The 16,704-nt window shown below is 31.2% G+C and overlaps 1 protein-coding gene across 4 annotated transcripts in view; it reads right to left on the reverse strand.

The window, feature by feature from the left end:
• LOC118198250 (WD repeat and SOCS box-containing protein 1-like) overlaps positions 1-16,704 on the reverse strand; it is a 60,603-nt gene that overhangs the window by 18,071 nt on the left and 25,828 nt on the right. For 3 of the 4 annotated variants that reach the window (XR_004759727.2, XM_035369886.2, XM_035369884.2), the window contains 5 exons: positions 14,702-14,925; positions 13,870-14,102; positions 11,605-11,777; positions 8,030-8,143; positions 6,862-6,972 (listed from right to left, as the gene is read on the reverse strand). Coding sequence is in view for 3 of the 4 variants with exons in the window: in XM_035369886.2 (XP_035225777.1) it covers positions 6,862-6,972; positions 8,030-8,143; positions 11,605-11,777; positions 13,870-14,102; positions 14,702-14,925 (855 nt within the window). In the remaining variant the exon portion in view is untranslated. The remainder of the gene's footprint in view (positions 1-6,861; positions 6,973-8,029; positions 8,144-11,604; positions 11,778-13,869; positions 14,103-14,701; positions 14,926-16,704) is intronic. The other variant, XM_035369885.2, reaches the window with a different exon arrangement.

Here is a 16,704-nt window from a genome sequence, read left to right on the forward strand (position 1 = left end):
CGATTGCAACAAAAAGAGAGGAGCACAACTATACGTTATAGCAGTCCTATACACAAAATTTCAATGTTCTGAGGCTACTTGTTTTTAGGTTATGCAAGATACGTATGTTGTGAGCTCCATGATTTATATTTGTTAACAATATTCAACAGCCATTCTTTTCTTTTATTTTTAGACAGAGTTTTGTTTTTGTAGTTTGGCAACAGTAAGAAAGATTAGAATAATGTTTTGATTTCATTGTGTAAGCAAATAAGGTTTGGCTTTCTTATGCAAGAAAATGTAATTGTTTATTTAAAATATTTCTTTTCAAGTGTTATAGAATGGAGTCAGATTCAATTTAAAGGCAAGAACGATTGAATGAAATAATATTCAGGCAGACTCAACACAACATTAGTGGTGACAACCAGGACGTAATCTCACTGGATTTTTTAAGGTACATACCGTTAAACTTTTAAGCATGAAATTATTAGGAAAGAATCACTCGCCAGCCAATTTTAATAAAACTTTAAATGCCTTGAGTGATTTATTAAATCAAGAAAAACCTAATGAGGTAGAAATTCGACCAAATTTTGCTAGTTAAAAAAAGGATATATACTCAGCTTTCTATTCAGCTCAGCTATTAGTTTCGATTCTGAAATAAGTGATCTATTAGTTGCAGATTCTCATTCAGAGAAATATGAGTGCAAGTATTTGATTATTGAAGAATACAGTGAGAAGGTGGATAGTATTACAGTTAAAGTAGACACTTTTATAAATAGAACTTTAAAGGATCAATGTAATCTGTTACTTTGTTCCACTCCCATTCAGGTTAAAAAGAAACTGAAATTACCAAGATTGAACTCTTTATTGAATTTACTGGTGAAATTAATTGAATTTACTGGTGAAATTAAGGACTGGCTTGCTTTTTGGAATCAGTTCCAAAGAATTCATGAAGATGAAAATACAGTAAATGAGGATAAGTTTCAGTATTTAGTACAATGTATATTTGAGGACATGAGAGCTCATGATATTGTTAACAGTTATCTGCCAACAGGCGAAAATTATATTAAAGTGGTAGAATGCCTAAAATCTTGTTTTGGTCAAGATGAATTACTAATTGAGTTCTACATGCGAGAGCTGTTAGTTAGTTGTAAAAAATGCTACAGGCAATAACCAAAAATTAGACACTGCTAGACTGTATGATAAACTGGAATCCTATTTGAGAGCTCTGGAATCCATTGGTTTGACTTCAGATAAATATTCTGCCATACTTTTCCCTCTCATTGAATCTAGTATACCAGAGGACATTTTTAGGGTGTGGTTGCAAAATAAAACAGTTAATACACTGGATCAGTCAGTGGAGAATCCATACAGTGAAAAGGTAAAAAAATATTACTGTTTATGAAAGCAGAAGTAGAAGGAGAGGAGCGCGTTGTCTTAGCGAAATCTGGATTTTCAATTAAATATGAAAAAAGATGAGAAAGAAGACTAAAGTTAAAGATGACTAAAGCTTTTAATCAACCTACAGCTGCAGATTTATTTTCAGGAGTTTTCGAAAAGAGAAAACAAAATGTAGCTTGTGTATTTTGTGAAAAGGCATATGAGAGCAGAGATTGTTTTAAAGCTCAAACTCTGAATTTCCAACAGAAACAAGATATCTTAAAGGATAAGAAAGTCTGCTTTATATGTTTAAGAACCAGGCATCGATCAAAATTTTGCAAGACAAATATTAAACGTATTCTTTGTGGAAAAAGACATTCGGTTTTAATGTGTCCAGAGCTGAAAACTAACAAATTAATTAATAATTCTGCCAGAATCAAAACCAAGCGATAAAAGCCTGTCAAACCATTGTTACTCTGGTGAAGTCTTACTTCAAACATTACAGGTTAGACTGAAATCAGGAAATAAAGAAAAACAAGTATGGGTACTCATCGATAGTGGTTCCCAACATTCATACATATTGAAGACAACTGTAGAAGAGATGGGTATGGAACCAAATGGTAACAGATTTTTGATTCACACACTTTTTGGAGAATTACAGACAGAGATGAAGGAACATCTTCAGTATGAACTTGACATGGAATCCTTAAACAATACATTTTCCTGTAAGATAGAAGCTCTAGCTCAGTCTATTATTTGTGGAAAAATTTCACAATTAAAGCAAGGAGAATCATGGGAAAAAGAATTAAAGGAAAAGAAGATATGGCTTAATGATTATGGAGAAATTTCCCTGATATCGAGATATTTGTTTGGAGCTGATTTTTATGGTCATTTGTTTATGGGGAAAACTCATTATCTTAAGTGTGGCTTAGTTGCATATGAAATGCTTTTTTTTGGTTGGCTGATTATGGGAAAAATTTTTGATGAGAATCCTGTTAGCACCTCTGGAAACTTAATCACCTCTCTACTGATAAAAAAATGCATCAATTACTGATCTGTGGAGCTTGGATACTCTAGGCATCAGAGATCATGTTGAAATAAAATCTAAAGAAGAGACATATTAATTAGTTATGCAACAGTTCCAGCGAACAGTGAAAAGTGATAAAGAAGATCGTTACATCGTGCAGCTGCCTTTGTTAGAAGAACAGGAGATTTTGAAGGAAAATAAATTGGTTGCAAAGTGCAGGTGAGCATCAACTGGGGAAAAACTTGTTAAGAAAGGCAGATATGCAGATTATGATGCTGTTTTCCAGGAATGGTTAGCAGATAATATTATTGATAAAATACCACCTGAGGAAGAAAATAAAATCCCATGCCATTATTTACCCCACCGAGGCATTTTCAAGAAAAAGTCCACCACAAGCATTTGACCTGTTTTCGATGCCTCTTGTAGATCCGGTCATTCTCCATCTCTCAATGATGTTCTAGAGAAAGGACCAAACCTCTTACAGAAAATCTTTCCACTACTACTAAGATTTCGGGAAAGATCGATTGGCATCATTTCTGACATAAGAGAGGCCTTCTTACAAGTTTCTGTTGTGAAAGAAGATCCAAGATTTTATGGTGGGAGAATTTTGAGAAAAGAAAATTGAAAATTTATCATCATAAAAGGGTAGTCTTTGGACTCACATGCAGTCCATTCCTCTTAGCTGCAGTCATCAATTTTCATTTGGAGGAATGCTGTGATGATTTTCCAGAAACTGTGCATAAGTTAAAAATGCCTTTTATGTGGATAACTGTGTAATATCGGTATCTGATGAAAAGGAATTATTGCAATTTCTACATGAGGCTAAACAAATTCTAGCTTCAGCATGTTTTGACTTATGCAGATAGGAATATACTTCTTTAACAGGAGATAAAAAGGAAAAGGAATCTCCCATTCTTGGATTATTGTGGGACAGAAATAAAGATGTTCTTTTTTGTAACTTAGAAAATGTTTCCTTTGAGATAGAACCTGTAACAAGAAATATTCTTTCAGCTGTCAACAGTATTTTGATCCCATTGGAATGTTGTGCCCACTAACTATATGCATGAAGATGCTAATACAAGAAAGCTGGTGGTGTGGTGTATTTAATTATGGCAAAGCACACTAGGGCTATCTGCCTAAGGAGAGGGATGCCTTCGTGGAGGACTTTCTAAGGGAAACTGACTCATATACACGTTACATACGAGGAAAACCACGAAAACCCCCATGCAGCCAGCCCGTTCGTGGGATTCAAACCTCGGACCAAACTACCAGTGTTCAGTGACTTTACCGCTCGGCCGCTGGTGGGCCCAAGAAAGCTGGACTCTTAAATTAAGCTAGGATGAGGTATGTCTCGAAAGTGTTTGTAAAAGTTTCTCACTGTGAACGGAAGATCTTCATTTATTATTGGAAGTTAAAATTCCAAGATACGTTTATTTTGATAGTTCGTGAGATGGATTAATTCTTCACACTTTTGCAGATGCTACTAAATCTGCTTACAGAGCAGTTGTATTTCTTCGTAAAGAAAACAGTGATGAAGTAAAAGTTCATTTAATTCATGCTAAGAGCAGAGTTGCCCCCTTGATGAAAGCAACAATTCCCAGATTGGAATTATTAGCCTGTTGTGTAGAAGCATGCATTATATCTTATATTAGAAGAGAAATGAATTTGTCAGAAATCCCAACCACATGTTGGACAGATTCTTCAACCTCTTTGTTTTGGATTAAGAATGAAGATAATTGGAGTACTTTCGTTAGAAATAGAGTTAAATAATTTCGAAGTATCACTTCAGTGGACTCATGTAAACATATTTCTGGCAGTCATAATCTGGTAGACCTCCCATCCAGAGGTTGTTATACAATATTTCTCCTTACATTGAAATGGTGGGAGGGACCAGAATGGCTAGAGCAATCCAAACATGCACAAGATTTAATGTCATTAACACCTTCCATGTTTCTTCAATATAATAAGACAATAGAAATACCAGACTTAGATAACTTGAACAGTATTAATTTGATCAAAAGATACCGGTATCAACAAAAGTTACAGCAAGAGTTAAGAAGAAGATTTAGGTCTTTTGATTCAGCAGAATTTCAATAAGAACAGTCTGAAACAGGTAAGTGTCGGTGAAGTTGTTCTGGTTGAATGTGATAACAAAAAACGAATATTCTGGCCTTTGGGTATAGTTACAGAGGTATTTCCTGGAAAGAACAATCATGTGAGAGCAGTGAAAGTAAAAACAGAAGTAGGAGAACTGATATGCCCTGTCCAACGGTTATACCCTTTAGAGATTACTAATCCAAACATTTTATTTAGAGCCAAAGAACTTGAACGAAATTTCATGCCAATTGTTTCTGATAAAAGGAACATTCATCATAAATCTGAAAATGTTAAAAGGAACAGGGACTTTAAAGAAACTGATTTTGAATTAAAAACTAGATGTGGCAAAAATATTGTCAAACCTTGTTATAAGTGATTTTTTTTAAGTATATGTTCTATATTATTGTTTAATTTATATTATGAATGTATTGAGTACTATACAAGTCTACTGAGTAGAAAATTTTCATTTTTATTTAATGTTATAATTTTCAGAGACCATTTTAAGAACATACATACATACATATGTACAGACATAACAAAAGAATTTCCTCTGAATCCATTTTAAATCCTTTTTTTGCAACCCAATATGAAAAAAAAAAAAAAAAAAAAAAAAAAGAGTCCTTTATTCTGTTCTCACATACAGACGTCACGCATAAGCATTGTTAAATTGTATTCAATAGCGGTGAGAATAGATATTTTCGTTGGAATATGATACGCAAAAATTTTCGTGATTACAATACTTACTTTACGTCACATAAGGAAATAAAAATGTTTTACAACTTCTAAATGGTAACCTGTAATTTACCCTATTAAAATTTTCTTAATTAAAAAAATGACAAGAAAAAAAAGTTTCAGTAATATGCAAAGACTGTCTATGGCAGAACCAAATTTCAAGACTTAAAAAACCCTTTTCCCAAAGAGAAAAAATTCACATAATAATAATTTCAAAGAGCATATGAAAAATTAATTTCGTCATATAAAAATACTTGCAATTTAGCTTATCCAGTAATGGGAATTTGTAATTCATATTTACATCTTCCTGTTCCTTTGATTGTAAAAAGTATCTGTTAAAACACAAACCTGCCTTTCAAATTGTATTCACACTTGTCTGAGGCCAACCAAATACAGTCTAAGTCTGAATTAAAAACTTGAAGTTAATTATATTGTTGCAAAATGCCGAGCTGCTGCAAGAAAGGCAGGATTGCCATATTTGATGTGAAATCACCCATTTGGTGACAAAATTGGCTATTTACCATAGACAGAGAGAGAACATTCTAGAACACATTCTTAGTAGTTTTCCTCGGAGATGTTCTTGAAAGGTTAGATAAAGCTATATTTACCCTACATGAAAGCGGGCAAAGTGAATCTTGAGTTCAGTAGTAGTGCTTTGTGTTCAGAGATTACCTTGAGAGGGACCGAAGAGAGGTGTCTGGAGCTGTACTTTAATGCTTTACCGTGAAGCTGTCTTCACCATTGTAGCCTGAAGCCTGCGTTGCTAATTGTTTCAGCATGTTTATCGTAGTTTTTCGATGGCTGTAAATGTGTCTTTGGAAGTCTCTTGTGTAATAAACTGCATTTTTGATTCTTCATCAAATGTTGTCATCAATCACTCTAAATCCACAAACCCATAGAACGCAACAATACGTTTGGTAACACTGTTCATAAGATAATATAGAACTTTTATTTTTAACTAATTATTTCTGAAAAATACTTTTTGTGCTGAAGCACATTTTATCCCTGTTGGCTGGTTCAAAAATTTAATTTTGTATATTTAATAAAATGTATACATAATCAAAACCATCACAATCTGAAAACCTACTTTATTTGAATCAGTTTCAAACTTGAATTACTTATCTAAGAGATAACTAGTCACACAAGTTTTTGAAAATCACATATGCTTATGTGTTCATGAATATTTAGATTTAATTACAGATGAAATTCTTCATAAAATGAAAGAAATAGAAATCAATATAATTTCAAATAAAAATTTAATTAATTAGTTACACAGATGAAGCTGTGCTACTGCCTTTTTTCTATAATAATTTAGTAATAAAATAAAGACGAAATGAATTCAATTTCTGATACAAAAAATACTTTAAATTATTGGAAACAAATTCATTTTCAAGTCATCTTCCAGCTTGATCTATATTTAGTTGCAAATTAATATAATTATTTTTATTTTGAAATATAAATATGTTTATGAAAAAAATGAAAAATTCAATATTTATCTAATGGGAAAAACTGAAAAGTGAAGCTGTATATTTACAGAGATGCAGGCTGCTCACTCACTGATCATGAAAGCATGCAAGCCAAACAAACATCCGTTAACAATATTCTGATGTTAATTTAGGAACATATAATTTAAAAAAAAAACCACTCACCCTACGGCAAGAATGCGACCAGATGGAGCATAACTACAGCATAATGAATTTTCAATTACAGCAACAGCTTCAGGATTTTCTTCGGAAGCTATGTCCCAAAACCTTAAGTACCTAGAAATAATGAAAAACTATAAGAATGCATTATTTTGAAGCTAAGCAGACAGAAAGCAGTGCACATATATTTTGTTTTGTACCCATACATTTAAAGGTTCATAATTTAAATGTACTGTTTAAAGATTCATATTAAATGCATACAAAAATGCAAATTTATAATTGAAGTTTACAAATTTTTTTGATGCTTTGGTGAATTTATGTAATTTATTCTATATCAATGCAACTAACCCGAATCTCTTTTCCTTTCTTTTCTTTTTCTTTTCGCAGGGGCAGAGACATGACATGAATTTACACCATGTTAAATTATCATTAAATTTTTTGAATCATTAATTTCCTGTTATTTAAGTTTTAATTTCACTAAAATTATGGTATATTTCATTTCAGTCTTTTTTATAGTATGAAAAAGAAAAAAAAAAATTTTTTTTTTAATTTCAATATTTATTTATTTATCTACTTTATAGTACGCAACTTATACTTTTGTAGATTTTTAGCAAAAGTATAAGTTATACATTTAAGTACTAAGTCTGATATATCTCATTTTCAATCTTCAGTTTATCTATCTTTTAATAAGACTGCAGGCAATGGACATGTACCAAAGATTATGCCCCTCCATTTAGTCAGCATTTGATTGATCAAAACAAATGGTCCTTTCAAATTATAAACTGCAAATTATCTCAGTAAGACATACCTAGAAAATTATATCTCATTATTATTTTCTCAAAAATGGATTTACAAAGTGTCCAATAATTAATGTTTGCTACCTTGAATTCTTAAAATACATATTTTTTTGAAATAGCAAATGATCTTCACCATCTTTTTTGCAATAGCAAATTCTAAACCCTAAATTAATTTTAACTGGTTAAATATGGAAAAATGTAAATACAAAAATCTATTAAAACAAATTATAGAGCTGCTGGGTCCTTTTTTTATTTTTAAGGCATCACAAGTTGAGAAATTCTAACAATCACACAGCCCAAGTGAAAGAAAAATAGATTGATAACTATTGTAAGGATAAATAAAGATTGCTGTAATAAGAAATAAGAAACAAAAATACCCATCATCAGCAATGGTAGCAATATGAGCTCCATCAGATGAAAAAGAAACATCTCTAATCCATGTTCCATTATCTCCACATGCAAAGATGAGATGAGGTGAAGGATGAAGGTGACTGCATTAAATAAGCATGGAAAAAATATAGCAAAAACATACTCTCAAATATAATGTTAAAAATTTATTATATAACATTAACAGCTAATATTAAAAACTTTTACACTTTTTATAAAAATAATATATTAAAAAATCTTCAGATAAATGAACTTATACTATAAACAATATGTCTGCTTTTGTATCTGTATGTATGTGATAATTTTTTCGTCCATAATAACTATTACATCAAACTTCCAAAAATTTCCATTTTCCATGTTTAAGTTTTCTGTTTTCATATAAAGATTTTCGATAAAACTGACAACAAGAAGTTGTATTTTACAGGAAGCTCATAACAATTTTTAATGGACAAGAAGTGGTGGTATTTCACTTGAAGCCCATTAACAGTTTTTAATAAAAAACTGTAATAAAATACAATCCAAAGCTTTTCAGTTTTAGTATTTAAGACAGGTTAATAGGTACAACATATTTGATATGGAATAAAACTGATAATAAACCAGAAGTGATATTTTATAGAAGCTCTGAAAAGACTTGTAAAAATGCATATTATATAATAATTCTCAAAATTGGAATTTAAAATAGATAGCTATCGAAGTTTACATGTTACAAGTTTAATGCTTATAAAGGCGTTCAACAAATTCTTGGAATTACGCTAAATGTCTCAAAAATAAGGTTATTATGAAGACAAGTTCTTGTTATGAAGCACTTAATTAGCCTCAATCCTTAATTCTGCATTCGTTTCACTTTTGTGCTGAATCATTTTTCAAATAAAAGTACGCTGCTACCAAGTTTTATAACCACATATAATTTTTAAGAAATAATATAAAAAATATAAATAATACAGTGAATATAAAAAGAAATGTATGGCAACACTTAACACTCTCAGGAATTATATAGATATGGTGCTTTTAAAAATTTTGTGATCATTATGCCATTGATATGTGAATCAGAAACACTGTATGACTAGATGTTAGAATACAATCAGTGCAACATTTACAAATCAAAGCATAAGAGCTGATGTATATACAATTATTACAATGAGCACATACAATTATTACAGCCCATTATATGGATGAACTGAATATAAATAAATGAGTGTTAATAATTAAAGTTTAAAAAGAAAATAGATTTTATTTACAAAATTATCTGGAAATTATAGTTTACCTAAAGCTTGCTGCTACTGGTCATGTGCTGGGGAAATCAGATATTTTTTTTTTTTTTTTTTTTTTTTAACATATATTTTTCACAGATGTATCTATTGTGTAAATGCACAATTAAATGAACTAAGTAGGACTCAATGATTTTACATAGACTCAATTCAAGCCAGCTAGCACTGTTTTTGATAATGGTAGCATCTAGGAGTTAGACAAGCATTAACTTAATTAATAATTAATTATTTACATTCCCCCCCCCTTTTTAGCTCCAAGTGACCCAGAAGTTATATTAATTTTGTTTTGGCATTTTGTGCAGGAAACCTTAAATGACTGTTTCACTTTTCAAATTGTAGCCACCAAATATTATCACCCTGTATTATATTTAAAGAAATTAAATAATGAAGAATCTGCATAAATGCATGCATGTTTCTCTCATTGTGATAAAAGAATGGTACCTCAAAACATCCAATTTTGAATAACATACATCTCCACCTGAATATCGGCATCTTGAATTTGGAATTTGTTTTATTATGCATTTCATATTTTATAAAGCATTTATGAGTTTTTGATTAAGAAACTCGACGATTTCAAAGCAAGCAATGACAACACTGCATGAAAAAAACATTTTTATCTCCAGCCTGCAAGACTGTGTATTAGAAATTCTAAAGATATGTTCATTTTAAAATCATTTTGCGATAATGCTGTTGAATTGAATTTTATGGTTTATGTGCAAAGACCATGATATTTAATAAATAAAGGTAATACACAAAATGTTAAAAAAAATGCTTCTTTTGGGGCATAATATAAAATTTGAAAGCTTTCAGTTTTTTTTTTTTTTTTTTTTTCCAAAAAAGATTGAAAGCTATTTGCTGAAAACAGTTAAGCTTGCCATAAACAATATACTGTACATTCTAGCTTATAATGCACACCAATGTATAACACTCACATATAATTTCAAAGTAAATTTTTTAATTTCTAAATATGTTTGCAGAATAACATGCACCCTTTTCTTTATGAAAAAACCTGAAAGATACATATGTGATGGTCTTCTCTTTTGAAGTCATTCAATCAAAGATTTTCTCCACGCTTTTCACAATGTTATATTAAATTGACAAGCAATAAGAGGAACAATATGTGATTGGGTGGGGGAATGCTCGAGGGATTAAATTATTCTGCAAAAAGCATAGGTTATATTCAATGCAAGCGTATAGAAGAATATTATTCTAGGGTTTCTGAAAAAGGGGACATAAAAGGGATAACAATGCACTTCCGACCTGAATTAATTCTCAGAATTAGGAGTTAGGTGTTTTCTCTTTCTGCTGTCTTTTGAAGTAAAGGCTTTAGTAAATCGCATTTGCTTTAGATGAAATACAGCTGATCAAGTATTCCTTTTATAGTAAATATAGCTTCTGCCAAACAAAACAAACACAGTGTTGGTTTTTTGCAAAAGAAAATGGAAATCGTGCTGCAGTAAGGATGTTTGATGCTGCCAAAAGCTCCACATGTGAGTGAAAGAAAAATGAAAGCAAAATAATTAATATGCTTTACATAAAGAAAATTAACCGATAATGAAAACTTTTAAGTTCATAAAGTGTATCATTTTGTTTAAATAGAAATCTAGTTTCTGTGTCCCCTTATTTTTAAATGTATAATTTTTATATATGGCGTATTATGTGCATCTGTAAATTTTGATTTTAGATTCTGTATTAAAAGTGCATATTATATGGCAGAATATATGGTAATCAGCTGTGTTTATGTATAGCTCATAAAATACTTTTGTTTTTAAAAATTTGTACTTTTATCCATGTTTCATAAACTATTCTGATCTCATTTTATTTTCTAAATCTAAATAAAAAAGGTGGAAGAAAATGAAGAATGAAAAGAACCGCAGCTAGTGAATAAAGTTAAAAAATGTTTTTGGAGAAATGGAATAAAATAGTAGTGATAATCATTTATACAGGTTTACAAACTAGTATTAAAATAAACAACCACTAATCTTTCATCCAAAATTATTATCAGAGGAATAACAAGTTAAAAATATCAAGTAAAAATGTTCAGCTATTACTATATTACAATCAGGACTAGGCTGAAGCCCAGGTACATGGGCATTCACCTTTGATGCACTCTTCAGAGGGTACCAGCTAAATTGTTCTTAAAAGCATCAATTAAATAAAGATTTATTTTGCTTTAAATGATTAATATGCTTAGTTTCCATGATGCAAAACTGCATTAACTGCCTAGGATGCCAGAAATACTGCAGTAAGGACTGACCACAATAACTGTACAAGTATTTGTATGAAATTCATATTACCCAAAATATTTGAGCATTTGACCAGAGTGAGAATCCCATAAAATGACACGTGTGTCCCACGATGCTGAGGCAATAAGGCAACTATCAGGAGAAAAGGCACAGGCTACAACGTCATGATGATGTCCTTGAAGTTTGGCTCTCACTTTTAATGTCTTCATATCCCACACATACACCTATGTTTCATAACAAAATTTCATCAAAAATTTCTATTCGTGTAGAAGATAATATTTGAAAAATTAGAAATTATTAACCATCAAATTAATAAATATCTAGGAATACAATTTACAGTTTTAGCAAACTAACTGTGATACTTAGGATTACAATGAATTCCACATATTACTACTGATAATGGTACAAAAATCAAATTTACAAAAAAAAAAAAAAAAAAAAGACCTAATGTAGGAAATCAGTATTTTGTGTGTCCGCCATGCTGAGCAGTGAGAGCCTGTACACATTGTGGCACTAAATCATACATGTTTTAAATGTAATCTAGGGAAATGACATTTCGTATGGTTTCGACTTGATGCCAAAGTTTAATCTTTAGTGTGTGCTCCACCAGCTGTACAAGCAAGTTGCTAACTGATGAGCTACCAGACACGCTCAGTGGGTGACTTATCTGGGGAATAAGCAGGACATGGAAAAAGCAAAACCTATTGTGTAAAAAAGGTTTGTGCAGTCTGATAAACATGTGCATGAGCTTTATCCCACTGAAATACAGCACCTAGAATGTGTCGAAGAATGCAGAGGACCTCTGCCTCCACAACTTCTCTTATGTAGTGATCGCTATTGAGGTTGCCTGCAATCTGCACTAGATGGAATTGACAATTATATTCACCAGCTCACCACACCAATATGCCAGGGATCTGTATGATATGATGCTAGATAATGCACTGTAAGGGCAGATGTTTCCCTCTGTAACATCTGACGCATACTCTTTCAACACTGTACTCCAGATTAAAGTGAGATTCATTGGAGAAGACAACTTATTGCCACAGGGCATGGCCACGCACTGTGTTGCCATGACCATTGAATTTAGAGGCATCTGTCATTCAGCGACAGGGAAATCTGGCGTACAGAAACTCTTTCACACAGTTTATGCTGCAGCAGACAGCGACAAACCGTGGAGCTGAACAACGTAACACCTGTAGTCATGCTCCAATGCTGTGCTAACACACGAGTATCTGTATGATCCATCACATCCATGCAAATGACGTGTGTGTCATCCCATGCCATTATGCTATTGCGTGCTCCACTGCCAGGATTTCGACTCGTTTGGTTCTCCTTTGTCCATTTCTTTCAAACATGCATCACTGTTGTGGCATTATGGTGCATGCCGGCTGTAACTACTTGAAAGTCAACCTTCTCGACTACCGACGATGTGGCCTAATTCAAGTTCTGTTAGTTACTGGTATGGCACCCGCAGCATGACCACTAACTAAATGTTCACCACAGACAGAGGACGATACACAAATTTCAACACAACTTTACAGTTCTTTATATATATGGAACAAACGACTAGTTCTCATTCCACGCATGCGCAATCACTTTGTTATCTCTAATCATCTGCATGTTTTATCTCACTTAACATTTCCCGTAAATTTGGTTTAGTTTGTATAATTCCTTTATGGTATAGCAGTTTTCAGAAACATAGTGTATGTATAAGTTTAGTTTCCATAAACTCATTTTATTAGAAAAATATAGTTTTCTCTTGTTGAAGTTTGGGGTGAAATTTTAACTTAAAATATATTAAATGTAAACTGCAAATAAGCACTGTGTAGTACTGATTCATTTTCTTTATACCCCCTAACTGCATTTATTCTTTTGTTTTGATGAAAATTAAATAATCTTTAACAACATATTTTAAAATGCAAAAAGTTTCAAAACTATAATTAAGATGAGTTTTAAAATGATTCAAATTATACATGTATACTAATTACATCCATTCAGTAATCTAGCCCTAATTAATATATCTAATGATGCATTAAATATAACAAATTTTAACTACAAAGCAAATTGATTGCATATATTGAAATAAACATTAGAGTCATTTATATATTTTTCATAAATTAATATTTCCTAACATAGTACATTCAGAATCATCATCCTAAAAACTGAAAAAATATGCAATAATTCTTACATATGAAATCCAAACTAAAAATATTTAGCACTGATTTTGAAAGTTTGAAGACATTATCAGATTTTTGACAGCAACTGAAATTAATATCAACAGAAACTTGAAGTTGGAAAATAAAATTTAAAACTCACTAATTTACACATTCCAACTGATAATAATGTTTTAGCATCAGGAGACCAACAGCATGAATAAATGGGCTTGTTGTTCATTTTAAGAGTTTGAAACATATTTCCATCTTCATGTAGATCCCATACTTTTAAGGTACCATCGTAAGATGCTGATACAAGGACTAGATTACCAATAGGACTGAAGTTCAAATGAGATACCATATCATTATGGTCCATAAGTTCCAGAATTAATTTACCTAAAGAGAAAAAAGTTTACTACATAACAAATCGCACACACAAATATATACCAAAAAAGAAGAGAGAGGGAAAGGAAAAGAGACATTTTTATACAATAAACTGATAACTTTATATTAAATTACATTTACATCCATTAATGGATATTTTGTTATGAATGCTTGAGTGACTGGAAATAATATGACACAATAACAAGTAGAATGAAGTAGCGGCAATAGTGAAGCAAAATGCAATGTTTTCAAGATGAAAGTTGTGTTAAATGTATTTTCTCTTCTGTTTCATTGCTTGTTTTGAGTTCCAGTTTGTAAAATTATCTCCACCAAGTTACATACGAATCATATCACGTGAATTAATTTTGAAATGACACAGTTTAGATAGATTTATTATCAACAGTTACTATTTTTAAATGGAAAGGGAAATAAACAAATTAAATTGGAGAGTTTAGGAACTATTGCAAATTAAGATTCAAATTTTAATTTACAATTTTTTAAAATTATTACCTTAAATTAAACATCTATAGATTGATTCAGTCTGATTTTTTGTTTTGCAAAACTGTGAAAGAATTTTTAAATTCAGAATTAAAAAAAATAAATAAAATCACCTGTCAAGACATCCCATGTTCTGATACGCCCATTCACATGACCTGTAGCAAGTACCAAATCTTTGGAAGAACTGAGACGAGACCAGAATGGTGGAGAGGAACGTAGGCCATAACCATAGGTAGATAACCCAAATGCTAATGAACGAATGAGATGTCCCGTGTGTATCGAGATAGTGTTGCAACCAAAGCAGTCTTCAACTTCATGTTTGCTGTCAACAATAATCCTGTAATTGATATGATATAATAGCATGTTTCACTTGAATTTAGTTCTTACATAATCACTTTTTAACCTTCTAACATTTTCTGAGTCAATTATGAAGAAATTACTTGCCCAATAATGAATTCCTTTTTATTCTGTGCCTAGACAGACTATTGCTTAAGCTTATATAGCTACGATATGCAGTCTAAACAGCTTCAGTTTATATTTCTTTGATGCTTTGAGTTTCTTAAGCATCAAGATTAAAAGGGGTGATGAGTCATTACTCTGTCTCCAATTTCTTAGGCACAGAAGACTAACATTTTAATGTTATTTACTACAGCAAAAGTTATCTGTCTCAGGAGAGACAGCTACATGAAAAATTTTTGATAATACAGAAGGAAAATACAAAAGCTTTATTGCTCATAACTTATTCGACCACTGGAATCAAGTTCAGGTTGAAGAACGAGTGTTAAATGGTTTTATCTACTTGATACTGAGCGAAACCCAGCATTGCAACAAAATTCTAATACTAATAATTACACAAAAAAGAGATATATGACGAGATGAGAAAAATTATGAATGTAGAGAAAAATGTGCATCAATTGGAGCATTGTTATAAAAAAGACTTTAAATGTGATTAGAGTGTAATTATTAAGAGAGATCTTAAGGGTATTTCACAAATAAAAGAGAAACTAAACAAGCAACTAGTCTATTTGTTTTTACAGCAGTAAATTTTCCTTTGAAGTAAGTATATTAACACTAAAATTTCCATTAAATAATTCTCAATATATAAATTTCTTAAAAGATCTTCAATAATTTAACACTGAAAAGGAATAATAGGAATTCTTGAAATAGCATCTAATATATTTACAATACGTTTCCAACATATTTTTGCTTCAATTTATGCCCCATCATCTTAGGTTGAAATCAAGAAAAATTTTAGAATAAACCCTCCCATTTTTTGGTACTTTTATTTAGTGATTTCACCTAGTTAGAATTATTCTATGACTTAAATTTATAATACACACTACAAATGTGTTCTCAATTACGTTAATAACATCAAGGTTTATACAATAGTTAATCTTCCCAGAATGCATTTCTGGGCAAGTTTTCTAAATTAAGCTTAATTGCTTTAACTTAGTTCTTAAAACCTATATGTTTTATTACTCAAGCAGCTCAAAGCATTCCAGCTAGATTGACTGGTAAATATGCTGTACCGCATAAAGCAGAACTATTTTACGTTAACATCACTTTTTATAAACATAAAGACCATTTTCAAGTTTTTTTTATTAATAAGGTAGAAGCCAAACTCAGCTGGCAATATATTTTTCCCATAAATAGGCTTGCCAGATTTCAGAAATGTTCAACCGGAACACCGGAATGCCCCCCGGCATCGCGGGTATTCAAGGGTCCACACCCTTAGCAGGTTTTTGGAGTGTTTTAGAGGGTCGTTGATTCTCAATGTTATGAATAAATGGTTACTTAATAGGAACCTAGACCATAAGTAATAATAAATGGCACAAGCATATAAATTTAAACATTTTATTCCTTACATACTAATATTTATAAGTTACTTAAGTAAGAAAAAACACTTTAAATGAGAAATAAAAAATTGAACAATATTTACATGTACTTTTCATTGGCTAGGACGTTTTTTTAGAAAATCTTTTTTTGGTTTTAATCTTGTAAAAATCTTCACAAGCTAATACGATATTACTTTTACATGTCATCAAGCCTTTAACCATAGATTCCTTTATCAAAACCCTATCATTAGTCCATGCATTGTTCATTAAAGAAAATACTT

Source organism: Stegodyphus dumicola, chromosome 7 (genome assembly GCF_044657685.1).
Source record: "Stegodyphus dumicola isolate Sdum_Otavi_A_Nest chromosome 7, ASM4465768v1".
Classification (NCBI taxonomy): domain Eukaryota; kingdom Metazoa; phylum Arthropoda; class Arachnida; order Araneae; family Eresidae; genus Stegodyphus; species Stegodyphus dumicola.